Source organism: Octopus bimaculoides, chromosome 2, assembly GCF_046866305.1.
Source record: "Octopus bimaculoides isolate indiv1 chromosome 2, ASM4686630v1, whole genome shotgun sequence".
Lineage (NCBI taxonomy): Eukaryota > Metazoa > Mollusca > Cephalopoda > Octopoda > Octopodidae > Octopus > Octopus bimaculoides.
Window position 1 is genome coordinate 41,288,757 of NC_142929.1, and position 27,920 is coordinate 41,316,676.

General features: G+C 37.2%; 1 protein-coding gene across 26 annotated transcripts in view; it reads left to right on the forward strand.

Annotated features, from left to right (window-relative positions):
* LOC106884224 (GTPase-activating Rap/Ran-GAP domain-like protein 3) overlaps positions 1-27,920 on the forward strand; it is a 1,447,782-nt gene that overhangs the window by 1,306,198 nt on the left and 113,664 nt on the right. For all 26 annotated transcript variants that reach the window (XM_089343952.1, XM_089343984.1, XM_089343968.1 and 23 more), the window contains 4 exons: positions 12,864-12,944; positions 16,913-17,009; positions 20,774-20,892; positions 26,300-26,364. In XM_089343952.1, coding sequence (XP_089200078.1) covers positions 12,864-12,944; positions 16,913-17,009; positions 20,774-20,892; positions 26,300-26,364 — 362 coding nt within the window. The remainder of the gene's footprint in view (positions 1-12,863; positions 12,945-16,912; positions 17,010-20,773; positions 20,893-26,299; positions 26,365-27,920) is intronic.

The window sequence follows — 27,920 nt, forward strand, 5'->3', positions numbered from 1 at the left end:
ACAAGGACAGACAAAGGTATTAAGTCGATTACATTGACCCCCAGTGCGTAACTGGTACTTAATTTATCGACTCCGAAAGGATGAAAGGCAAAGTCGACCTCGGCGGAATTCGAACTCAGAACGTAACGGCAGACGAAATACCGCTAAGCATTTCGCCCGGTGTGCTAACGTTTCTGCCAGCTTGCCACCTTCTTATAGCTCATTAATAATAACATCAGACAGTTAGCCAGTGCTGCTTAACAGTTTTCATTTCTTACATAGTGCCGTCTAGACAATACACATTAGTGAAACATGGATGAGATTTGATAAATGTTATTCAATACACCAACTTGCAAGGACGCCGTATTCAATTTCCATCGTTTGCTATAGTGTAGTGGCGAAGTGGATGTATCAGTACCGGTTTACATGATAATGAATTCAAATATGTTGCAGATATTTCGCTGTGTTGTGAATCGCCCTCTGTCAAAAGCAGATAGCAGATCCTCTGGAAATGTTGCCGGTGATAAGAGCGATGTCCCATCCGAACGATTCATGTCTTAGCACCATGAAATGCTTGAAATCCTGAACAAAACAGCAAAGCATTTGTATTTACTACAAAAAAAATCAGCTAAATTAGATAGTTATTAAAACAGTGTAGTCTTAACAAAAAAGAGACAATAATAGAAAATACATGCAATTAGATAAGATGTCCTGATTAATTTAGAACCTCATTTATCAGCCAACAAGTAATTATTAACAGCTTCAGCTACTATAAGCCAGCAAATGTAATTTCAGATATTCTAGAATACAAAGTTATAGAGAACTTAACAAAACACGGAACCCGCTGTAACCAAATATAACATAATGCATAGCATCGGCACATAGACACGCGCGCTCATCGTTAACACAACATATGTGACTCGTTGTATCCAATTTAATAAAACAAAAGAACAGGCCATCTCTCTCTCTCTCTCTCTCTCTCTCATACTCACATTTATGCCTACATACACTGACAAAACAAGCCAGTACGGAGCTGTTTGGACGGTAACATTCACTGCCTTATAGTAAATACCATAGCAACCAAATATTCTCGAAGATTGGTGTTCTATAAAACTGAAATCCAATTATAGAAAGGTCGACGGAATATACATAATCATCATCGATATTGTCATCAACAACTACAGTATCAGCCATTTTTTATGTCCATATTTCTACGCTTGAATCGGTTAGACGGGTTTTCTCTAGTCTTGACAATCGCCGCAGTTCTTTGGCATCGCCTTCGTGAGATTGTGTCTCTCCAGATTAATTTCACTACATTTTCCCATACTTTTTGCGGTCATCCTCTTCCGCAGGATCCTTCCATTGGATTACTTGGTGCTGCTTTACCCAATTGCCATTTTCTCCAGTCCTCATATGTCCGTTCCACCGCAGTCTCCTCTCTTTCTTTCACACATTTCATTCCTAATTTTTCTCTCAGATCGTTTCTTCTCCGTCAATCGTACACACTAACAGTAGACATCGAGTGGAACGTATTCGATTCTTTTCTTTCCAGTTTCACACATCTGCATTCAATACTCTTTTATACTGCCATGCAACATAGCGTATCATACAATTTGTCCTTCACTCAAAATGAGAATTCCTTTTTGCATGCAGATTTAATTACCCAAATTCCCAGACAGGTCACCTTCACTACAACTGTGAAACCAAATATTTCCATGGATGGATGGATGGAGGACACAGGTTTATTAGACGATCCTTATACTCTTCGAAACTGTCTCTCTGGAGGTAGGGGTATTTGTCCGAAACAGCTGCTAATGATAATGAAGCTCCATTATGCTAAACAAAGAGAATTGTAATCGAGTGAGTGCTTTTCGCTACAAAATTATTGTCTTAGACTAGTGGTTCTCAACCATTTTTTTTATCTATGGACCTCTTTGACTGCTATTCTATTCTGGTGATTACCCCTACCCCATAGCCGTTCGATGTTTTAAGACTTTATAGATTCTTCTTTCAAAATAACTATTTTGCTTTTCATACATTAACTTGTGTAGGTTGAACTTTGTAGGACGTTTTCAAAAGAAACCTGGCTGTTTCTTGTAATAAAGACATCTAAAGCAAAATTTTTTCATGGACCCTTAATAAACTACTGTGGGTCCTCAATTTATTATTTTGTTTGCATGGACCCAAAAAATCTTATATGGACCCCGGTTAAGAACCACTGATAATGAACTGTGCAGTACTCTTCACGCTTGCAGCAGGAAGCTGTGACTACATATGATGCTTACGTATGTCAAGGTAAACAACGTATCACTGAAAGTTCAGCGACTTTCTCAGAAACTCAGAGAGCTGTGCCAAGAACAGGATACTAACCGTTGACCTTTCAACTGATTGGCCATCGTTTTATCAACTCATTCAACTTTGGTTCTTAATCATCTTTAGCTAGGCATATTTGTTTTTAAGGAAGTACCGGAGAGTATGTGGGCTGTGTCCGCCGATGAACAGTATAGACGTTTTTACTAACAGATCCAGAGGCTAGAGCAACTAGCAGTCACTGAATTCTGAATCAGATACATCCCGGATTTTCATTGAGAAATTTTGGATGATTAGAATGATGAATACTCGTTTTCATACATTTCCAGCTTAGTGATACCAGTACTGCAATGAGGACGCACGTAAAATAGCCTATCCAGTAGAGGCAAGGCCGGATTAAGATCCATAGAGGTCCTTACCACTTAAAAGATTTTGGTGCCTCCATATATATGTAATTCAAAATAAAAAAACAATAATAAACCATAATTTTTTTTTTATTTTTAAAAATGAAACAAAACTAACAATAAGATGGAAAATAATGCTTATTTTTGTATACTTCCACTTTATTTATATTTGAAAAGTTTTCTTCTACTTTTTTTTAATTGCAAAGTCTTTGATCAGATCCTCATTATAAAACCATGAACACTTAGAAATTATATTTCCACTTTCAATATTATTTCAGCAAGTTTAAAGGGGTTGATATCTTTTGTACCGTAAACCATTTACAATTTCTGCGGTACCACCACTCCCTTGGTGCCCTAAGCATGTGCTTATTCTGCTTAATGGTTAATCCAGTGCTGAGTAGAGGTGATCAATCTACACGCGTCATATGGAACCGTTTTATTGAGCAGAGAGAGCTTATCCTCAGCTACGACTATACAGAACCTAAAAATCTAAGTCACTAAGTCAAAGAGCTAGTCAAATAACTCATGGTAATGCAGTAAGTCAAACTGGCAGAACCGATTCTTTGATCTCCACATGACACACTCATGGCTAGATATGAATTAAACACGTCAACCAAGCACTTGTTGAGTGTGCAGTACTCTTCATGCTTGCAGCAGGAAGCTGTGACTACATATGATGCTTACGTATGCCAAGGTAAACAACGTATCACTGAGAGTTAAGCGACTTTCTCAGGAACTCAGAGAGCTGTGCCAAGAACAGGATACTAACCGTTGACCTTTCAACCGATAGGCCATCGTTTTATCAACTCGTTCAACTTTGGTTCTTAATCATCTTTACTCTTGGATCAACACCAAGAAAAAAAGAATTAAAAAAAAATTATTCTGTTTCATTTCGATTTCCTTTTTTTTTTTTAGGGGTAGGTATCTTTCTTTAAATATTTGTATAGCTTACAGAAGAGGCAGGAAGAAGTAATGCCATTGCTGAGTCAGAATTCCTGAAATAGAAGTTATATTAGTTTTTTAACGTGTTAGTTTTAATAACTGTCCACATAGAGAGGTCGGTGTAAGGAAAACATCCAGCTGAAAAAATCTTGCTTCAATTAAACGTGGTCTGATATCAAAAGCCAAGAAAAAAAAATGGTGCCACACCCAATGCACAGCTGGTTTAAACTAGATTACACTAATCTAGTTTACACCAGTAAATGTAGGTGACGCCAAATTTAGATAAGGAAAACTTATATTTACATGAAAATGTACATGTTGCAATTATTTGATAAATCTTGATGGCAGTAGTGATGGGAAGTATTAATACTGGTGCTGCAACGGAAGGAATTATAGGTAGGCAATTACGTTGGTGGTCCCGGACCTATGAGAGGAAGAGTGCAAGAGGTACCTCGTACTCGAGCAGCAGCAGGATTTACTGAAATCTCAAGAAAATGTCTGCCATTGAGGCTCGAAACAAACTTCGTACCTCACTAATAGAAATTTCTCTGAGACACCCTGAGGTAGTTGTTTATGATGGCTGAGGGTAATTTGTATGGGTATTAGTACTGATAACGTTGTATTATTATTATTATTATTATTATTATTATTATTATTATTTATCTCAAGGCCAACTCTGATCGATCAGGCCTAAGCTCAAAGCGTCCCAGCTGTGACTATCTCATCTTTTTACGGTTATTATAGGACAATAGCATATAACAGTGGTTCTCAAGCTTTTAGATATTTGGGTCAGATCCAAAACCTGGATATTTTTTAGGGGTCACACCAAGAAAAATAAAACACAAGTCAATTAGAAAAGGAATATATATTTATAGAGGGAAGACCATCGAACCGCCAGAAGGACTGCATGCGGCCCAGTGAGCCGCAGTTGAGGACCGCTGGCATATGTTTCCATTCTCCTATTTTCTTAAGACGATAAGGAGTAATCTGAGGAGGATTCAGTTGTTATTTCTACCAGGACAAGCTGTTACGTAGGGGCTCCCTCACTGGGTTGCTGCTGCTGCTGCTGCTGTTGTTGTTGTGGTTGTTGTTGTTGATGTCGCCTTGTCGTTGTGCTGTTGTTTAGCCTCCAATCAGTCTTGATCGAGCTGCTAACCTATGATCAGAAGTATTCCAGATATGATCATCCCATTTAGTTTTTTTTTTCCTCCTATATGTGGGTGGGGGGGTCCCTTGACCATATAATCCAATGTACTCTTTTTTTTTTGAACGGTGAAAGCAGTGTGATTTGAGAGAGAAAATTTAACTACTATTTCTAACTGGTTTGATTATGGTAGTAGGTGGAGATGTTGGTAATTGTGGGTGTAATGATACTGGTGGTGGCGGCGTCGGCGGCGGCGGTCGTAATGAAGATGTGGTGGTAGCGGTAATGTTAATATATAGTTGTTGCTCACCTCACCCATTCCTTAAGTAGGTTCTGGTTAAGTAAATCTATAATCAAAAACATTTCCGTCTTTTTTTCTCAAGACCACAGTATACCTTGAACTACACTATTCACTATTTACCTATTGAGGTAAATATTGCTGTTGTTTCTAGTGACCACTTACAGACTCCCCTCACTGCCAACTCCACCCCCACCCACCTTCGAGTCAACAAGATAGTGTTAGTAATACTGGTCGTAGTGGCGGTGGTGGCAGTGGCGCACTTGTGATAAACAGATTATGGCATGAGCAACAACGAATCTTAATTAATATTGGGTTGTCCGGAAAGTTCGTGCCGATTTATAGTAGCTTACCTTTCGACTTATTTGCCATGAAACCACCTCAATTCAGGGAAGAGGGTATTTTTAAGTTAAAGGAAAGATGGAGACGCATTGTGCAACCAAATGGTTCATATTTGGTTGATTAAAAATGTAATGGCAAGTATTTATTGACCTTTTTCTTCCCTTTAAATATCGGCACGAACTTTCCGGACAACCAAATAGTTTCAAATTTTGGTACAAGGCCAGCAAGTTCGGGGAAAGCCGATTACATCGATCCCCCAGTTCTCAACTGGTACTTATTTTATCGACCTCACAAAGGATGTAAAGGCATAGTCGACCTCGGCAGAGTTTTAACTCAGAACGTAAATCTGGACGAAATGCCGCAAAGCATTTTGCCCGGTGTGCTAATGATTCTAATCAGCTCGCTGCCTTAATCGTTTTGGTGGCAAATATCTGCAATAGTTGTTATCGTCATAATCGTCGTTGTTTAGCCCTAGGTTAGACCCAGATGAGCAGAACTATGATTTAAGCGCATTCCAGTCGAAACTATGCAGTCTTATTCGTCTCCGCAGCTGCACTCATCCATCCCTACGCCCGCCACCAAATACACGAAGCCCAATAACACATTATCGAATGTGTCTTTTTGTAAGACGGTCGAAAGTAGAAGTGAGTGTATGATCTGAGAGAAATTTTAGCTGTTATTTCTAACAAATCGACTGAAAATGCAGGGCAGCCATGTGCAAACTGCGGCCCGCAGGACTTTCTAAATGACACACCGAACGAAAATTACTTCGAACGTATTAGTTGTGCGGTTTACCTGATGATGAATCATGTCTCATGCGTCTTCTTCTCGCAAAAGGTTGACCATGCCTGACGTAAAGGTTTTCCTCTGATGGCCGGAAGACGATAAACACAATATAAGCAAGTATCGCTGATCTGACTCGATGTGTAAGAGACACTAGAATCACACAATACTTAAAAGTCTGTTTGCTAGTGTTTGAGAAAGCCAAGAGACAATACAGTCACCTCTAACCTAAATACCAGCTTGAAGGAAATAAAATCAACAATATTGACAGCGTTTAACAATATGTGGAAACTTATCGTATAGCTGGCAACATGATTACACATCAATAGATAAATACCTTGGAATAGATACAATTTGAAGAGATGTAAATGACAGAGGTTAATCCTTTTCAAAACTAGCGATTCGATTCTCTTTTGTTTTCAACACTTTATATTTATACTACGTGAAATAATGCCTAAATCACTATGTATTTATATTTCTCGCTGTCTAGTTTTATATCCTAAATGCATCTCAACTTTTATCTTCCGTTCAAAATATTCCGTGAAATACTTACAATTGTTCTGCCCGGTCGTTGTTATATAAACTTATCCAGGATTTCTATTAAAATAAATGAGAAAACTTGACCAGGATTTTAATATGCCTCAGGCTTTCAAACATCCACGAATACTCATACGTGTGTACGTAGACGTCACGAATACTCATACGTGTGCGTGTGTAGGTGCCCTTGTGTTTAAGTATGTGGATGTAATGTATATTTTTCCATTGCTTCACAAACCAGAGTGATTTTGTAGAATAGAACTATTTTATTTTCTATATTATTAACACAGACGCTTTCTTACATTCTTGGTGAAAATATTTATGTCAATTTCCGCAGAATATTTTGGATTTTTCTGTTATAAGTAAAATTCCTAGATGGCGACCAAAGGAGGTGGCTGTCTTCTCAATTGATACGCTACTGTGGGTGCCGCTGGATGATTGATTCTGGTGATGATGTTATTCCACGCTTTCCAATCCATGGTGCAGCCCTTAGCATTCTTGAAGTGGGGGTGCTACGACTTCAGGTCTTCCTCAATTTATTTCACCCTTGTCTTCTTTGGTGCGCTGCCCTGGATCCTCCAGTGCGTGGGTCGCTGCCGTCACAAAAGTTGCTGTGGTATTTTTCCGGTACTCATCCTGCTGTAGCCTGCGCTGAAGGACTTGATCTTCAATGGTCGGCTGTTAGCATTGTTGTATTTTTAACAATAATGTTTCATAACACGAGGTCAACTCAGATCGAGCAAATCTGATTCAAACAGTAAGCATGTCGTCTGTTTTCTATATCAAGGACTCCATTGTTCAATTGACCCTCCGTTTTTTTAAAACAATAGGATGCAGTGGCCTAGTGTAGGATATGAGGGATGTGCAGATTGCTCAGGGTGATTACTATATATACGAATGTTTACTATAGTCGTAGATATGTTACGTTTAAGGAAGTGGAGCACTAAATCCATGCTACACCACTGGTAAGGCTGTGATAAGAGGAAAATTTGCTTCCCATCAAATGTGTTCCCTGTTTGGACCTCGCACTCCGTCGGTCGCGACGACGAGGGTTCCAGTTGATCAGGTCAACAGAACAGCCTGCTCGTGAAATTAACGTGCATGTGGCTGAGCTCTCCTCAGACACGCGTATCCTTAACATAGTTCTTAGGAAGATTCAGCGCGACACAAAATGGAACAAGGCTGATCCTTTGAAATACAGATATTATTCATTTTCGCTAGCTGAGTGGTCTGGAGTAACGCGAAATAAAGTGTCTTGCTCAATGAAACAACGCGCCACTAGGAATTGAACTCGCGACCTTACGATTGTGAGCCAAATACCTTAACTTTCTTTGTCTGAACCGTAGGTTACGACGACGAGGGTTCCAGTTGATCCGATCAACGGAACAGCCTGCTCGTGAAATTAACGTGCAAGCGGCTGAGCACTCCACAGACACGTGTACCCTTAACGTAGTTCTCGGGGGAAATTCAGCGTGACACAGAGTGTGACAAGGCTGGCCCTTTGAAATACAGGTACAACAGAAACAGGAAGATAGAGTGGAGCTTTAGGTGTTTTCGCTCAATAAACACCCACAACGCCCGGTCTGGGAATCGAAACCGCGATCCTACAACCGCGAGTCCGCTGCCCTAATCACTGGGCCATTGCGCCTCCACTCTGTCTGAACCAATCAAGTATTAAACTACATAGAAACAATGGTACTTATTTTGTCGATCTCGAAAGGATGAAAGTCGACGTCAGTGGTATTTGAACTCAGAACGTAAAGCTCTGGAAGAAATGTCCGTGAAGCATTTTGTCCGATGTTACTAATGATTCTGTTTGTTCACAGCCTTCAAAATCGTTAAAAAATTACGATTACTTCAAAATGTTGTTCATTTTTATTTTCAATATTTTTATTGGTTTTGTTATTCTCGTTGTTATCGTTGTTGCTGTCGTTACGAGACCTAACTGCTTTGTGATGTGTTCAATGCGCCCCCATTACGTGACCATAATTCTAATGAAATCCTCTGGCTTTGTGTTTCAATTTAAGCTTTGAAAAATATTCAACAATTCAAAAAAAGTCAAAGCGCGGTGGGTTAACGGGGGCGGGGGGCGGGGGACGTTGTTGTGTTTGTTGTTAATGGTAGTTTGTAAAGGCGATGATTGAAGAAGTGATGAGAATATTCGTGGCGTCACACAGATGATGTTGATGGCAGTGGTGGCGACGGCGGCGGTGGTGGTGGCAATGTTAAAGTTATTGTTGCTTTTCTTGTTGTTGTTGTTGCTGCTGCTGCTGTATTTTAACACCTTCCGCCTCCGAGTAGACTCTGGTCAAGGACATTCTGGGATTTTGGGCTTTTTTTTAATTATTTTTTTTCGGACATATTGTACTCTGGAGTGCATTATCTAATGTATTCTTTGGTATTTTTTCACTGTTGTTGTTGTTGTTGTTTTAAGTCGAGAGAATGTTTCGTTTTTATGTTTAGTTTGCCAAAATTCTTTATGCGAATTCGTGAGTTGAAACAGTTTTTGTTGTATCTCGGGAGGGTCATTATGCCAATAATAAACACATGCACTGGTTCGATTTCATTCCTTTTATTATTATCAGTCAACTAGTTAACCATTTAACCAATTAGCTAATCTATTGATCGACCGAACAATTAAGCAAACAATTGATTCCTTAATTGGTTACATGGTTAACTAGTTTTTACTACTAATAATAATGATAACAAAAGTGTTGCTTGAGAGAAATATAGCTGTTATTTCATCTAATCAAATGACAATATTCTAAGGTTCCTCGTTGAATTGAGGTGATAATGTTGTTGTTGTTGGTGGTGGTGGTGGTGGTGGTGGTGATGGTGGTCGTCGTCGTGGTCGTGGTTGTCGTGGCAAAGAAAGATTCTGGCATTAGCAATAGTTTTTAGTAATGATTAAATGTTTTGGTGGAAAGTATAATAGCATCCATAGCCGTTGTTGTTCTTGCTGTTATTATTACTGCTGTTGGTGCTGTTGTTTAGTTATAGGTCATTTCTGTCCTAACAAATCCATGATCGAAGGCATCGTAGTCTTGACCATCACATCCTTTTCCTTATCCAAGACTACGGTCGTCCTATGTTTCTCTCCTGTTTTCAGACGGTAAGGTGTGAATTGAAGGAATTTGCCAGCTGCTATTTCTTGTAGGTCAAACAACTACCTAGAGGCTCCCTTCCCTTCCCTTCTGGAGCCTGGAATATCACTTACCAAAAGATGTTTACATAAAATTATACAGAAGGCTATAATTTAAACAATGATTACTTTAAAACTGAAGGTGTTATGTTCAAGATCGAAAGACAGTCTCATTTATGCCAGATTGGCTTAGTAACTAACATAACATAATGTGTAGCGATAGATGTAGCGAAAGATGAAGCAATAGACTTAAGATTTAGGGTTGGCGTCTAAGGTCAGTCCGACCAGTGGCTGACTTGAGATTAATCAATTAGTAACGTATTTTTAGTGAACATTTTTCAAAAAAATTTTCTGGGACAAGTGAATAGCAAAATCAGATTCGGCGTGAAAAATTACATCAATATACCAAACAATGAATATATTTTTTATAGCGAAAATTCAAACACGAGAGTTCTGAATATAGGTACGTAGTGGTTGTTGTTCTAATCAGACAATAGCTTGGTTTGTTACAATGGGAACAGGCACCACTGTGTCTGTGGCTTACGACTGGCTAAAATTACCCAAAATTTGCAAACCTTAAAAGCTATTAATTTTTTAGTTATTAATTTATGGCAAAAATGAATTTCATTTCCATAGTTAGCATACAAAACTACATCAGTAGTTTGAAACCAATTGGGACAAGATTAAAGGAATTGAAAAGCGAAAGCCAAACAGAAAAGATTCTAGATTTATTCGACTAAACCCGTCTAAGCCAGTGCTACTCAAAGTGGTGGTCCGCGAGCCATCAGCTGCCGGTACGCGGCGAGTCTCCAGAAAAGAAAGAAACATTATAAAATACTTATGTAATATTATTTGTTTACAAAATATATATAAGATAACAACAATTGTTAACTTTTATTGTATTCATTATATATATTGCAGCGTGGAAGGTGTTTATAAGTCATTTAAGAAACACACAAAAACCGTTAGATTCACTTCAACATTTTAATTTAATTTGCCAAAATATTTTCGTCGCTTTGAGACCGCGACCTGTTCACTGACAAAATTCCGTGCGGCAATTGTTTTCGTTCCAGTACACGATCTCAGATCAGGTCACTTGCTATGCAAGTACATCTCCGTTATTATACATATTGTTTCCGGTATAAATTGATATTACTAAGAAATATTATCGGTCCCTAGAACATTGGTAAAAGAAATGCCGGTACGCCACATCAGATAGCTTGAGTAACACTGGTCTAAGCAACATCCCAGCAAACTGCAGTCCAATAACTGAAAGAAGTAAAAGATAAGGACTTCGTACTTCCAAAATCACAATACATCTTAAGCTCTCAATTCTGATTCAGTGGTTACACTTACTCTTTACCCTTTTACTTGTTTCAATCATTTGACTGTGGCTATGCTGGAGCACCGCCTTTAGTCGAGCAAATCGACCCCAGGACTTATTCTATCGGTCCCTTTTGCCGAACCGCTATGTTACGGGGACGGAAACAAACCAGCATCGGTTGTCAAGCGATGTTGGGGGGACAAACACAGACACACAAACATACACACACACACACACACACACACACACACACACACACACATATATATAAATATATATATATATATATATATATATATATACATATATACGACGGGCTTCTTTCAGTTTCCGTCTACCAAATCCACTCACAAGGCTTTGCTCGGCCCGAGGCTATAGTAGAAGACGCTTGTGGTTGGTAAGCAAGCTTACCATGCGTTTGATAAGCAAGCTACTTACCATACAGCCACTCCTACGATCTGTACTTGCTTTATTACAATAATAGTGAAGGTACGTGGCTTGGTGGTTAGGGTATTCGGTTCATAATCGTATGGTCGTGTGTTCGATTCCCGGTGGCTCGTTGTTTCCTTGAGCAAGATACTTTATTTCACGTTGCTCCAGTCCACTCAACTGGCAAAAATTAACTGTACCTGTAATTCAAAGGGTCATCCTTGTCACATTCTGTGTCACGCTGAATCTCCCTGAAAACTACGTTAAGGGTACGCGTATCTGTGGAGTGCTCAGTCACCTGCATGTTAATTTCACGAGCAGGCTATTCTGCTGGTCAAATCAATTGAAACACTCGTCGTCATAACCGACGGAGTACCAGAATTTTACAATACTACTGTTACTGCCTTGAACAGGGTGTTCAAAGCTTATCCGGCACCCGAAGTATTTGCAACATCTGGGTGTTCTTTTATTCTTTTATTTGTTTCAGTTATATGATAGTGGCCATGCTGCAGCACCTGTCACATTCCGAGTGAACATTGGTTTCTACCTTGACTGCTGCAATATCATACTTAAAATTTAAATATTCTCTTCTTCTCGAACAGATGTCATTAGCGTTACGGCAGTATTGCGTTCCTGGAAATGTTGTCTAAAGAAAAGGTTCCGTAATGCGAGACGTATTTCTCATTGACTTCAAGGGAACAGGGTTTCGCGTTATTGAATTCCACGTTACGGGGAAATTATCAGGAACACAGCGTTTCTATAATACCGAGATGCCTGCATTCTTATTTGACATCCAGTGGGGAAAGGCTTCGTATTACTGAACTCCTCGTTACGGGAAAATTTTCAGGAACATAACGTTTCCGTAACACGGGGATACCAGCGTTCTTATTTTGGCTATTTGAATCCGTCCACCTGGTTCGAGATTAAGACAAAAACAGTAGAAGGTTATTTTGTAACGTTGTTCATGTCGATATTGACATTGTTATTGTTGTTGTAGAAATAGTCGTCATCGTCGGCGTCCGTCCGTCCGTCGTTGTTGTTGACATTGTTGTCTTCGTTGACACCAGCACTAACTGCTGTTTGTATTATGGATATTATTTGAACGTATTAAAATAAATGGTTTTCTCATTGAATTTGAAATGTTATTTTGAAATGAATCGTGTGTTTGTTCGTTCGTTTGTTTGTTTGTTTGTTTACTATATTTTGTCTTCTCTTTCTTCTAATTGCAGCTTACGTCATGTGATGCTGAAGGATCCAACCAGAGCGTGGGTCGATTCCGTGTAGAAACGGGCGAAAGAGATACAGATGAGGTAAAGAGATTTGAAAGCTAAATTAATTGATATTTTCACAAGCATTTTATGCATTGAATATCTTAGTAATTGAATTATTCGTGAAATTGTAGAGAGAGAAGAAAGTTGTAAGTTGAATGTGGGAAGAAATGACATCAGCTGCGACGATGTTTTCATTAAATACACTTTAGTATTTTCATAAGTTGAAATTTATAAAATAAATAAATACATTCAGATATCTTCTTTACATTCTGAATTTAATTTAGCCTTTTTTTAATTTTCCGAGATCGCTAAAATACAGGAATCCCTCCCCCCCCCCCCCCCGCGTTACAGAGGTGGCGATTTCTGAAAATACTGTTGTGACGCGCGAGTCCATAACGTGGAATTAACTTTCACATTATCAGAAAACTCTTTAAAGTAAATAGGGAATGTTTTGTTGTAAATAGCAAAAAGGAGCAATGTTTTGTTGAAAATATTCTTTGACAATGTACGTTTCTACAGCAAGACAAAAGTGTTTCTATGGGTCATTCTTGACTTATTCAAATGCCAAATAAGAGATAAATTAAACATCCCTCAATCCTTGAAACTCTTGGATTTTCAGATTGATACACGAGTAGGACTTTGATTTTACATCACCAGAAGCATTTCTTTCTAGAGGAAGCGTTAGGCGATTTTTGGCTGATTTTTCTTCTCGAGAAATGAAAGTTCCAGTAAAGTGCAACATTATTTTGTTGCTCTGGTGTGTAGTTCAGTTTAACATTTTTCTTTTTTCTTTGCTGCTACTCAAAATAATTAATAACAGCCTCTGAATCAACACTGTCAGCTTCACCGGTCATTTTCATGCTGTGCAAATCAAGCGTTTCTTAAACTTTCCAAGCAGACTTTACTAGCCAGAAAAAAAAAATCCCATTAGAAGTTTCAACTTCCCTTTGCTGCAAATCGTCATATAAACTTTTGACTCTTTTTAATTGCCAGCGTGTTTATCGATATATTACGTCGAGTTTGATCTTTGATCTATACGCTCAAGAGCTTTTCCATTTTTAGCATCACATTAAATCTTTGCAAACTTAAGGTCCAAGCAGTTAACGCAGTAGCTTCTTGAACACTTGAATTAAATTTCCATTGCCGTGTATTTTCACTGAAGACGTAGCAAGCTTTAATGCGTTTGATAATGTGGCAAAATTACAGAGTCTATCCTGAAATTAGTAGTCATACTTTACAATGTCCATAAGCGCAAAATCATGTGTCCTGAAGTAATTGGAACACGAGTGATGCCTGTATGTACAAATCAAGTACAAGGAGTTGATATAAGTAACCATACTCTCAAAAGTGGGTTTCCCCTCACAGCCATAGTCCTACGAGGAAAATTAGTAAAAGAATAAACTATATTTTTCAAGAATGCCTGCGTAAGAGACATGAAAATCTCTAACATGAATGTTGAAAGGTGAGAGGACATTACTTGGTAATCGATCTCACTAAAGACTGGAACAGTTTATAAACGAGGGGAGAAGCTAAAGTTTACTGATAAAGAAATGTAAAATCGACAGAGAAACAGCAGTAGAACTAAATTGGTAGACAGTACCTTCAAATACAGTCATTGTAACTGTGTGGGTGTCTACAGCCAAATCAGACGCTGCTATGCTAACAAGACTGGAGTGAGGCTTTCTAAGCCAGAATGAGGCGACTGTGCACAGCTGTTTGAGCTCTGTTGATTGGGCACAGCTGTTTGAGAGCTGCCAGGACATTTAACTGCTTTGGCGTTAGTACTTTTTGGCACTGGAGGCAAACACGTACGCACATGCACGTGTATGTCAAAATATATTCACACAGATAGAGAGTGGGAGTAGAGAGAGAGAGGCATTACAACCTATTAATTGAACATGATTGATATAAATACTTTCTCTCTCTTCATACACATCAAGAGAAATATGCTCACACTCACAAATAGAGAGAGTGGGGAGAGAATGAGAGAAACATTTAAGTGTTTGATATAAAACAAGTCGGCATAGAATCAGTGCCAAAACGACTGTGCCAAAACAACTCATACCCTTTGTAAGCACAGGCCCATGGTCTCACAAGTCAAACAAATGCTTTAAACACTAACCAAGCATAACGTGGGAGAAAAGTGTTAAAAATTCACCAAAATGTAGAAATATCTTTCACCAAAAATGGTTAAGGAAAACCCTGTGAATTTCATACCATGATTATATCAGAAATGAAATCTTTAGAAGAATATTGTCACAAAAACTTCACAACTCGGGAATTGAACAAAGACCATAACTGACCAGTCATGTCCTGAGAAAGCCAGATTATTGGTATGGGGGGGGGGAGCAACATTAAGAGAGACAGTAACAGGTTGTAACATGTTGAAAAAGATGAGAAAGACCAAGAACCATTATGGCATCAAGTCTTTCAGGAGGATCTTAAACCTGTCAACAGACACAGAGAAAACAGAAAAACATGCAAACATTGGAGAACTGTTACCTGGTATGCAAAAATGTATGGGATGGACTCACTAATTAATATATTGTTACTCTATACCAACCACATATAAATTGGTTAAGTCAATAATCTCTGAAGTAGGCAACTGATCCATCCACTTGTAGGTAATAGAACTAATCTAGAAGTTATTATTATTCAGTAAAACTGATTAAAAAAGTACAGTGAACTTGCTGTAGGGAGTGGAAAATCCAATGTTTCAGACAGGGTCCTTTTTCAGGGAAAAGTTGAAAGGAGAGAAATTAATGAGAGGCAGCAGAGTTAATTAAAAACAAAAGACTTGTTGCAACTGATAAGGAATGCAGGACCATGTGAGCTTCATACATGAACAAGAAGTGGTAGGAGAGAGAAAGAATGTGAGAGAAGATATCATTGCTGCTGTTGGTAGTACCATTGTTGTTGTTGTTGTTTTGTCTCTGTTCAATCCTGATTGAGCAGACTTATAATTAAAAATATGGCAGCAGTAATTATCTCACCACTTTATTTTTTCATTCAGATACTGTGTATCTAGAACTATATTCTCCAATCAGGTCAATCCTCTTTTTCAGGACAGCTGATTATAATATGCAATAGATTTGGTTGTTATTTCTAGCAGGTTGAATGACCATGTAGTGGCTTTCTCATCGGCTTCTTTATCCTAGAGGTTGTTACTGTTGTGACTGTTGTTGTTGTTGTTTCTTCAAAGCTCTATATCAGCACTGACCAACCAAACCTATAATCAAAGGCATTATAGCCATAACCACGCCATCTCTTTTCTAATATCCTAGATTACATTATCCATTAGGCCTCTTTCTTTATTCAGTGAAATGCAATATATGGAAAATCTGGCTGCTATTTCTAGTAAGTAAAACAACCAAATAGAGGCTCTCACTTTGGCTCTTGCCATGTGAGACAAGTGTTTGGAAGAAGATATTGGATCCCAGTCAAGAGTTACTAGGAAATGATTTGACAAATATCTACTGTCATATTGATTATAACTTTTCAACACAAAGGATATGACATTATCTATTTTGAATATATAAATATACATAGTCTTTCTGTGAAGATTGTTTATGGTTAAAATTAATGAGAGCATATTATCATAAACTAGATACATAGTGTCTGGAGAATGGTATAAATTTACTGCTTGAAATAATATCTATTTTCATTTAAAGATGCTGATGTGTAATTCATCAGTCTTTGAGTATTAGTCAACAAAATTGAAAAATAACATAAAATAAAGCATTACTTCCAATTCCATTTTTAACGACAGATAGCCATAAAACGTCTGCTGTATCCATCCAGTTTAAAATATTCAGTTTATTTATTCAGTGTTAACATCTGTCACAACAGAAATACAATTAATTACTGATGACCAAGAATTTGAAATATCTTGCAACCATTTCTCATTTTTCATTTCTTATTTCAACAAATTGAATTTAATTTTCTTTGTTTTTATTTTCAAGTTTTATTTATTTCTTTGTTTTTTTTTTAATCATTATTTTCTCTAGAACCATCTTCAAATCCCCAGCCCCTTGAATAGCCCAATTCATCTTGAGAATCCAGAATCCCAAACTCGTTGGTATTTCCGTTACTTTTTGGGAAAATGTAAGTATATTGTATTTGGCTTGCAAACTCTTTGATGTGAACTTTATAGTTAAATGGATTTTGTATCTTGAGAAGATGAGTGTTGTGTAAATGTTTCTATCTGCTTGCTTTTACTTGCTTGCTTTTACTTGTTTGTCATTATACTGTGGTCATGCCAGAACACCACCTTGAAGGCTTTAGGTGAATAAATTGGCCCCAGAACTTTATGTTTTTTTTTAAATGCCTGATACCTATTTTATCAGTCTTTCTTGCCAAACAGCTAAACATATATAGCTGCTGCTCCTAAATCTACCCTAACCAGGAATAGTACCACCTGTCAGAGACCCAGCTACAGATTTGCTATATATGATGACATTCCATCTGAGAGTGGAGACAGAAATACACACACACACATTCACATATATATGCATGTATGTATACATTTATGTATGTATGTATATATGTATGTATGCATGTATGCATGTATGCATGTATGTATTTAGGTACATGTTTGGTCATGCGGTTAAGAAGTTCACTTTACACCTACAGAGTTTTGGGTTCAGTCACACTGCACAGTACCTTGGGCAAGTGTGTCTTCTACATTGGCACTGAGCTAACTAATGCATTGTGAATGAATTTGTGTGGAAGCTCGTCACTTGTGTGTATATGTGTGTATGTGTATGTATATATATATATATATATATATAGTTTTAGAAAAAAGAACCAAGGTTCATGAACTCATCGATGAAAATCCACAGTCACATATAGAAAATTAATAAGTAAAGGCACAATAAATAAGTATAATATAATACAAAGTAAATATCATAAGACAATGATAATAAAACGACTACACATGTTTCATAACCAAATTTTCAAATATATTATATATATATTTATATATATATATATATATATATATATATATATATATATATATATATATATATATAAGCCAAAAAAATGCTAGTTCTACAATCTCTCTAAGTAATGAACACAGTAGTTGTAGTAGCAAGTAATGTTCGTAGCCACTTCAACATGGCTGTTGCATTCAAACAGACTTTTTTGACCCCAAGAGGATATCTCCTCTAGCTGGTTAACAATGCACAGCTGCATCCAATACATTGGAAGCAGGGGAGCAAACCCTACCACCTTCTAGTGACAGAATCAACAGACCAGCCTGGTTTCGGGCTATTCCTGCCTCTCTTTAGTACTGGACACATCGTCTGCTAGAGATGGCAATAACTCACTTCTGCTTGCCAGTTTTGCAACAAGCAAAAGAAACACTAGTTCTAGAATCTCTTTAAGAGATGAATGCAGTAGTTGTACTAGCAAGTAATGTTTGTAGCCACTTCAACATGGCTGTTCTATTCGAACAGACTTTTCTGTGATTTGTTAGCCCCCATGATGACATCTCCTTTAGCTGGTTAACGATGCACAGTTGCATCTGATATATCGTGAGCAGGGGAGCTTGACCACTAAATCCACAAGTTTTTTTTATTCTCCCTCTGTTTATTTTCTCTTATTCCTTTCTCAAAACGTAAAAGATTTTCTCACTTTCCCGAGTGTCAAACTAACACACCTGCTTGTTGTTCATACACTTGTCTTCATCTTTTGTTTTTCTGTAAATTTCAATTATATATATATATATATATATATATATATATATGGAATTTGAAATTTGAAATCTGAAATTGAAATCGAACTGAATCCGACGACTGGCACCCATGCCAACCTCTCCTTCATTGGACACTAAACTCTGCTTGCGAAGACTTGTTGGGGCAAGTGAAATCGTAATTGAACCATACTCGATGACTGGTCACTGTGCCAGTGAAGCACTAACAGCACTGTCGAGCATGTTCATTGCCAGAGCAGCTGTCTGGCTTCCATGCTTGTGGCCCGTAAATAGTACAATTAGAACGTAATCATTACCAGCGTTGCCTTCTAGCACTTGTGCTGGTGGCACGTTAGAAAATCATTCGAGCGAAGTCGTTGCCAGTGCTGCTGGACTGGCTCCCATGCAGGTGGCACGTAAAAAACACCTTTTTGAGTGTGGCCGTTGCCAGTACTGTGTGACTGGCCCTTGTGCCAGTGGCACGTAAAAGCACCCACTACACTCTCGGAGTGGTTGGCGTTAGGAAGAGCATTCTGCTGTAGAAACTCTGCCAGATCAGATAGGAGCCTGGTGCAGCCTTCTGGCTTGCCAGTCCTCAGTCAAATCGTCCAACCCATGCAGGCATGGAAAGCGGACGTTAAACAATGATGATGATGATGATGATGATATATACATAGCAGTCTACCAAATCCACAAACAAGGCTTTGGTTAGCCCAGGCCTATAAGGAGCCATACAGGAATACTGAACTGTGGTTGTAACTTCTCAACCATACACACATACCCGCACCAAATACTAACTTTTATATCTATTTGTGGTAGTGGGGTATATGCACACAGTTTTTTTTTCAACGGGGGATGCTTTTTGTTGTTACCTTTTTTTTTTGTTCAAGAAAACCCTACCAAGAATTTCTTTTATGAAAGGATTATGTGAGAAATAGCATTTGTTGTGAATATAACTATTGGTAGTATACTTAATCTACAGCCATATGGATCCTCATGATATATGAAACCTGTGGTTAATTTTCATCTAGAGCATAAGAGTATTATGAAATTCATCTAATTTATTTTTGCTTCTTTTTATTTTGTTTTGTTCTTGTTTTTTTTTCCTCTCTTTATAAACATTCATCTGTGTGAATGAATTTGTGTAAGTGTGTAAGTGTGCGTTCATATATATGTATATGTAAGAGCAAGCTTGCTTCATCTATGTGAATGTGTGTGTTTGTGTTGTGTGTGAGTGTGTGTGTAAATCTGAGAGCAAACTTGTTTCTGTTTGAGCGTGTGTATATGGGTAAATGTAAGAGCAAGCTTGCTTCTGTTTGTGTGTGTGTGTTCGTGTGTTTTGGTTGTGTGTGTGTGTAAATGTGAGAGCAAATTTGATTCTGTGTGTGTGTGTGTGTTTGTGTGTGAGTGTGTGTATGTATTTGTGTGTGTGTGTGTGTGTGTGTGCATTTTATGTGTGCTTCCATGGTTGATTTTTGTGTAGTTATGCGTTATGTGAGAATAAAATAATAAATTCCACAAATGTGTATCAGTGCATATGTATACATGTAGTAATCACCTGATGTGTCTCCATGAATGAATGCATCTAAAAATTTGTTTAATATATAATAAATGTTTACTGCATAAATTTGTGTATTTAGGAAAATATATCTCAATGCATGTATGTGGAGAGAGAAAGAAAAGAGGAGAGAGACAGAGGGACAGAGAGAAATGGAAGATATATTTGCATTTATGATTATCTGTTCAGATATGTTTGTGCATGTGTGTGTGTATACATTTATATATATATATACACACACATATATACAGATATATATATACACACACACATACATATGTATGTGAGTATATGCATGTGTATGAGTTTTTATGATTATGAAAATGTATTTGAATGCATGTGTGTGTGTGTGTGTGTGTGTGGAGAGAGAGAAAGAGAAAGAGAGAGAGAGAAGATATGTTTGTATATGTAATTGTATATTCTTTAGCAATGTGTGTGCATGTGTTTGTATATGTTTGATTGAGAGAGAAAAACAAATAAAGAGCAATATTATTATTATTATTATTATTATTAATAATAACAAAATAATGAGTGTGCTGCTTTCAGAATGTTATCAAATTTTTCTTGGTTTTTATTCATGATTTAAATGTTTTATATCTGTATTCCCTTATACAGTACATCAGAATTATGTTGGAGCTGATGCTGAAAAAGAGCCCTTCGTTTTATCTGTTGTTGTCACAGATGCCAACAACCTCAATGTCCCACAGTATAGAACCATTTTGTGGAGAAAAACAGTAAGTATTGGTCTTTTGCTCTTTTATTGCGGCCATGCTGTAGCACCACTTTCAGCAGTTTGGGTCAAAATATATTACAGTGACACTCAGTACTTATCCTGACATTCATGTCTTGCAAACAACTCGCACATGCAAGTGCTACCAGTCGAGAACTCCGCATACCGGAAGCCAGCAAGTGTAGGGAGTCATCAGGAGAGAATGTGCGCCGTTTCGGGGCCTACCTCTCGACGGTATCAATGCACACCAGCTCCCCCTTAACTGATATGAGGCCCCGCTTGCTAGATCAACTGGTTATTAAAAAAAGCTCAATATTTCTCTAGCCATCGCTCATTGTCTCTTTTTAACCAAATCCAGTGGCTAGCCTTCTCCACTGTAGTTTGGATATCACTCATGGTAATAAATTGTATTAACCTCTATTTATCAAACGGTTGAGTTAACCTATTTTTAGAGAGTTACTTCCCTTAGTGATGCAAATACTTTTCAGTTATTTGCACCAATTTACACTACTGTACACAAACAAAGACACTTGATTCCCACCATCATCCATCCACTCACACATACATACATACATCATACCCTTCCCCTCATTCGCTTTTTTGTCTCACACACTTGCTACTTTCATTCTTTCACTCAAGTTCATCTGTCATTGCTCTTCTTCTGTTTACCTATTTTGTCATGCTATGTTGTACAAATGGATACAATGTAAAGAATTGAGAACTATTTAGTCTTGTGGTATTTAAGGCAGCCACAGTAGTACTGGCACTACAATAGAATACACTCAGTACACTCTGGAAGGTGGTTGACAAACAAGCAGAGACAACATAAAAATCAAGAAAACTCTTTAGTCTTGCCAAGGACATAAAGACCTCTCTAGTGTTGGTGCCAAGATAAATTGTGCTATGTACACTTTGTAAAGTGGTTGGTGTTAGGAAGGGCATCTGGCAATGGGTACCACAGCAACAATGAAACATACATCTAGGATCCATCTAGGAGGGCATAACTCTGAATGAGGACTGTGCCATATCATGACAACCCATCTAACCCATGCCAGCATGAAAAATGGATATAAAAGGAGGGGGCGTGGAGGAGGAGGAGGAGGAGAAGGACAATGATGATGACAACAATGATGGTGAGGATCATCATCATGGTGGGATCCTTCACAGTCACTGTCTACCAAATTTTGCTCACAGGATGTTGATCAACCCAAGATTATAGTAGAAGACACTTCGTTGAAGTACTGTACTTTACTGTGAATTTGAACCTGGAACACTATGGTTATAAGGCAAACTTCGAACCACATTGCTATGCCTGTGTCTAAGTATGTGGTCAGCTAATTAGTTTTAATTTCCTTTCCCACAAAACATCTAATGAGTATTTGATTAATTCAGCTGTTAGTACTTAAATATGTATACGTCATATTAACTGGCTTCCAGCTTGTTGATTGTTATTGCTGATAAATGTTAGCAGCAATATAAATATTGATTTTTTTTCACATTGCTACAAGACCTCAAATTTGAAGGAAACAAGTTTGGTTGACCTTAGCACATGCTTAGCATATGCTCAACACTTACTTTATCAACTTAGGAGAAGAGAGCAATGCCGAAGACAACCAATGCAAGATTTGAACTCATGACTTAGAGCAAAATTACTAAATTTGATAGTCTACTGTTTCTGCCTTCAGTTATCTAAATATTGATTTTTGTTATAGTAATAGATTGTTTTATTTATAGATAAGAGCATCAAACTGGTCTGGCATATTAACCATTTAGAAAATAGTTGCAACAGTAATTGCTTCAGTTGGCATAACTTTGTTCTGGATTGCCAACTACCGCTAAAATATGTGTGAAACAGCCTCTACACAGTCGTCCAGTTCTCTAGAAATAGCAGCCAAATACATACCCCTTCAATTCACACCCAGCAGTCATAATAAGGGAGACACTTGATGCAGTCCTTGTAAAATACAATGGCTGGTCATGATCTGGCTTGAATGTTTTTGATCATAAGTATGCTTGGTTTACTTAATCATTGGTTGACCTCGGGTTAAACAACAACAACTATAACATCTTGAAAAGTTGAAGCTGTAGCATGCAAACTGTGTTGATCTTATTACTGATATAAACACCATCAGAGTAATTGTTCATTAATTAAACAAACTATATAATAAGCATCAACTAATTACTACTCTCTGAATCCTATAGAATTAATCATTACATAACAGATGTTTCCCTTCTGCTCAATGTGTAATTTCTGTCCACATTGAGCTTGTCTTAGGACACCTACATCACAATTTGATGGATGTACCTACCCAGGCAAATTCCCCAACCAACACTGTTCTTGACTTATTTCCGAAGTAAAGTCTTGGCTCCAGACGCAACCTACTGACTTCTACAGATGAGGTCTTCACGCCTGCATAAAGCGATGGAAAAAGTACATCGCCATTGATGGTGGCTATGTAGAGAAAGACTAATAATTATACCAAGTTTCGTTTATCCCAGTCCTTGAGAAGTGGATCAGGGGAAACCTTTAATGAACACCCCTCATATCACATGATGTCAAGGCAAGGTGACAATAATGTGCACATACACATGCACAGACACACACACACACACATACACACACACATACACACACACACACATATATAAAGCAGGCTTCTTTCAATTTCCATCTACCAAATCCACTCACAAGACTGGTTGGCTCAAAGCTATAGTAAGTGCCATGCAATGGGATAGACCTCTGAGCCATGTGGCTGGGAACCAAACTTCTTACTACACAACCATACCTGTGCATATGTAAATAAGAAAAAAATAATATTAATAAAAGTAATAATAATAACGAAAGAATGTGATAGAGAAGTGTAAATATTTATATCAGTAATTATCATTATACTGTAATGAGCTGCATGAGCCTCACAACATCTTGCTACTCATCATAATCATTTCATCATCTGGTACACAGAGCAGCTGAGAAAACTACCCATCTTTGTCATACATGTCATATTTTTCTAGTTATCCATTCTATTTCTACCTGCATTACAACATGGATTGAGGGTATTTTGTAATACAACTGGTATTAGTGAGGTTAACTGCTATGAGACTAGAAACTCCTCTCTACACTAGGGCACTGAAAAGTTTCTGGCTTTAAGGGTATCACAAAAGGCCTGGTTGGAAGCCTAATCTTCTGAGTTCTTTTACAGGGCTTAGAGAAACTGAAGGACCACTACAATAAGTGTGTGAATTTGAGAGGGGAATATGTTCAATAAAATCATAATTGATTGATCCTTCTATTTTTTTCTTTTACTCAAAACCAGGATCTTTTCAGCACACCCTCATACCATCTGCATCAGGGATTTTAGATAGATTGCTACTACTGGGAATTATTGAGTTTACATGTCCACTATTTGTTTCATCCCTTTTTTTTTTAGGTAGAAGCATGTTTTTGTTTTTTATAGCTGCTTGCTTACTGATTGCTCTTGCTTGATGGGACTGGGGTCATCTCAGGTTAGTGGTCCCAGAGATGTCATCATGCATAGAGCTGACCAGGTCCACCAGTACTCTCCATTGCTAGTGATCCCATGCCAGTCCCTCTATATCCTTCAAGATGACATTGAGCCTCAGGAAATCTTCCCCAATCAGGTCTAGCTATCTGAAGTGGGGCCTGCCACAAGGCCTCTTCCAGCCTGCAGCAACTACATCAAATGAGAGTAAAGCCCTTGTAGAATGGTCTAGTGGCAGATGAAGGGCATGTCCATACCAGCACATGTAACAGATAGCTATGCAGGGGAAGGTTACAGGTTGGTGCATACACATACACAGTTCTTTGTTGGATTTATTAAACCATTAGTACTAGACAGGTTTTCTCCCACAAGCATTAATATGAATTCAAAATATAAGTTTGCTAAAAGTAACACAGCACTTAAGATACTAATTAAGCCATTAAATCTTTAGCTGCTAGATGATGAGCTAATGAGTTGTGTCCATTTGTAAATTACATTATTCTGCTTTTTCCTAGATTATAAAGAGCCTAAGCTGATATTTTATCCAAATAATTCTTCTAAACTCAAATTTTACCTGGACTAATTTTAACTTCATCATCCTGGGGTTAATAAAATAAGTACTTGCAATATATTTGTCAAGGAAGAATATTGCATCAAAGAAAGACATCCTTATTGCATTTATTACACTAATCCTAGCTAGAGGTAAAACAACCTTTTCTATAAAAAAACGATCTCTCAAAAACAACCATGAAATACACCAACAGAAAAGGTCAAGATTCTCAAAATTCTCTTTGCCATGCCAACATGGTAAAAATAAGTGTGAAAAGAAATGTTATGTTGTGGTGACATGTGAAATGCTAAAACATGCAAAGATCATAGCAAACAGGAGTTATTTTATGAATGAACGCAATTAGAATAATTAAATGGAAACTTTTAATAAATATCATTTCAATGTCTTCCTTGAAACCCATTTTCCCTCTCCCTCCCTCTTTCTCTCTCTTACTCTATCTATCTCTCCCTCCTCTTATCTCTCTCTTCTCTCTCACTTCTTTTCTCTCTTCTTCTATCTCTCTCTCTTCCTTTCTCTTCCTCTTTTCCTCTCTCTGTTCTTCTCTCATTTTCTATATCTCTCTCTTCCCCTCTCCCTTTTCCTATCTCTCTTTCTTCTTCTATTCTTATCTTCTCCCTCCTTCTTTCTCTCCCTTCCCCCCTCTCTCTCTCTATCTCTGATAGTTTTACTTTGAACCAATGCATATTTATATATTTTAAAACCATTTTATATTCATCGCGTTATACAAATGTCCATGGAATAGTTCACTTTATGTAGATTTCAATGACTAATTGCTTTACATTTAATCATGAAACAGAAATAGTTGGCTATCGCTAAGTACAATGTATTGCCAAAAGGAAAAACATAAATTCTTTTATTATCAGCTAATCAGAAAAGGACACTGTATGGGCTTCTTTCCATTTCCATCTACAAAGTCCACTCACAAGGCTTTGATCTGCCTGGGGCTATAGCAGGAGACACTTCCCCAAGGTGCCACACACTGAGGCCAAACCCAGGGACCATGTTATTGGGAAGCTAACGTCTTACAACACACAGCCATGCCTGCACCTATTATATTTTTATAATTAAATATTATTAGGAACCGTATAAAATAAAAATTGTTCTAATATTTTATGTATTGTACAAGTATAACCAATTTATTGCACATAAATTTAAACGGCAAAATCTTATATGGACCCCCAGGGGTTGTGTGGACACTGGTTGAGAACCACTTGTTCACAGTCACCAATATCGTTGCTTTTATATGGTCACAGGCATAGAAACTAAAACATACTGATAAAGAACTTTGTTTCAATTTTGTATTCTTAATGCTTATAATAACTGTTGTTTATTATCTCTAGGGAGCACAACGAATATGTTTGTCTTTCAATCCAAACAAACCACAAACTGTGAAGGGAATTCTCAAGTGAGTATCTTTCTAATTCACTTCTCAGCTCTTAGTGGAATTATTGTCTTTTGAAATATCACATTTCTTCATACTGATGTCATCTTTGTACATGCTTATATACTCTAGTGTAAATACTATGGCATGCCAGTAACTTTGCAGCAACCCAAGTCCAATTAGAATTTTATATTACTAATGTCCTTGAGAAAAATATCAATTTCATAACTGTCAAAAGATTATCAGCGAAAGATCTTAAAGAAATGTCTACTACAAGAGATTGTTGTTCTATCCAAGTGAGACCAACCTCTTCAGTAATTTAGTTCATTCTTGAAAAACGTTATAATTCTTGTATCACATTAATATTGTTGTTTTCCAAAACAGTTTTCCTTTCCACATCGTAAAATGTGCTTTATGTTGAAATATTTCCTTACATAAATAAATATTCATCATGCATAGTGTAAAGGATTTGTAGAAGAAATAGGTGTGGAAGACATTAACTTAAAGTGCATATATATATATTATATTATATTTATCTTATGATATTTACTTTACTTTATATTATACTCATTTATTGTGCTTTTAATTATTAATTTTTCTATATGTGATAGTGGATTTTCATCGATGAGTTCTTGAAAATTGGTTATTTTCCCTAAAACTATATATTGCTATATATATATATATATATGTATATATATATATATATGTATATATATATATATATAATTGCTAGTTCCATATATATATATATGGAACTAGCAATTGCCAGCTCTGTCTCAGCCAGTTGAAGTAAAGTAGTTGTGTCGTAATGTTGTTAAATAAATTTTAGTATAAGAAGATGGACTGATCAGGCTCTATTACAGATCACTACAATTTTTTCAACACATCATTATTAGCTGTTAATTGCTGAATGTTACATAAATTTTATGCAATGTTGTGTTAATATGATTCAACAATAGCTGTATACCTGTGCATCCTTGGGTGACCAGAGTCAAAGCGAGCTGTTGAATGTACACACACACATATGAAATATAATCTTTTATTTTTTACACACCACCTTTTCTAGCCTAGGTGGTATAATAATTCAATGCTGTTCAACAGCATGTGTTTACTTCCAAAAGTAATGCAGAAATAAATTTATACAGAAAAAAAGTACCAATTTTCGATCACAACATTCATAAGAAATACAATATCATTAAACGTGTGTTATGCATATGTTCTTTTGGGTTGTACATGTGGTGTGAATGAAAAATATTGTTAATGCAAGAGAAAGGAAATCCATGTATGTGGTCTGTAACCTAGAAGAATAGAAATATGGCAGATCAATGTCTCATTCAAACTGAAAGATGTTTTGTATTAAGACTGACTGAAGTAAGAATAAACAGTAGTCAGTCTGCCAGTTCCCACTTTGGGTTAATGTCAATCTGAGAGACAAAGAGAGAAAAAATGTGTGTGTGTGTATGAGAGAGAGAAAAGAAGGAAAGAGAGAGAGAGAGAGAGAGTGAGTGAGTGAGAAAGAGCAATGGCAATTTTGTGTTCCATTTAAATAGCTAATGTGTGGCTGTTAAGTACCACTAACT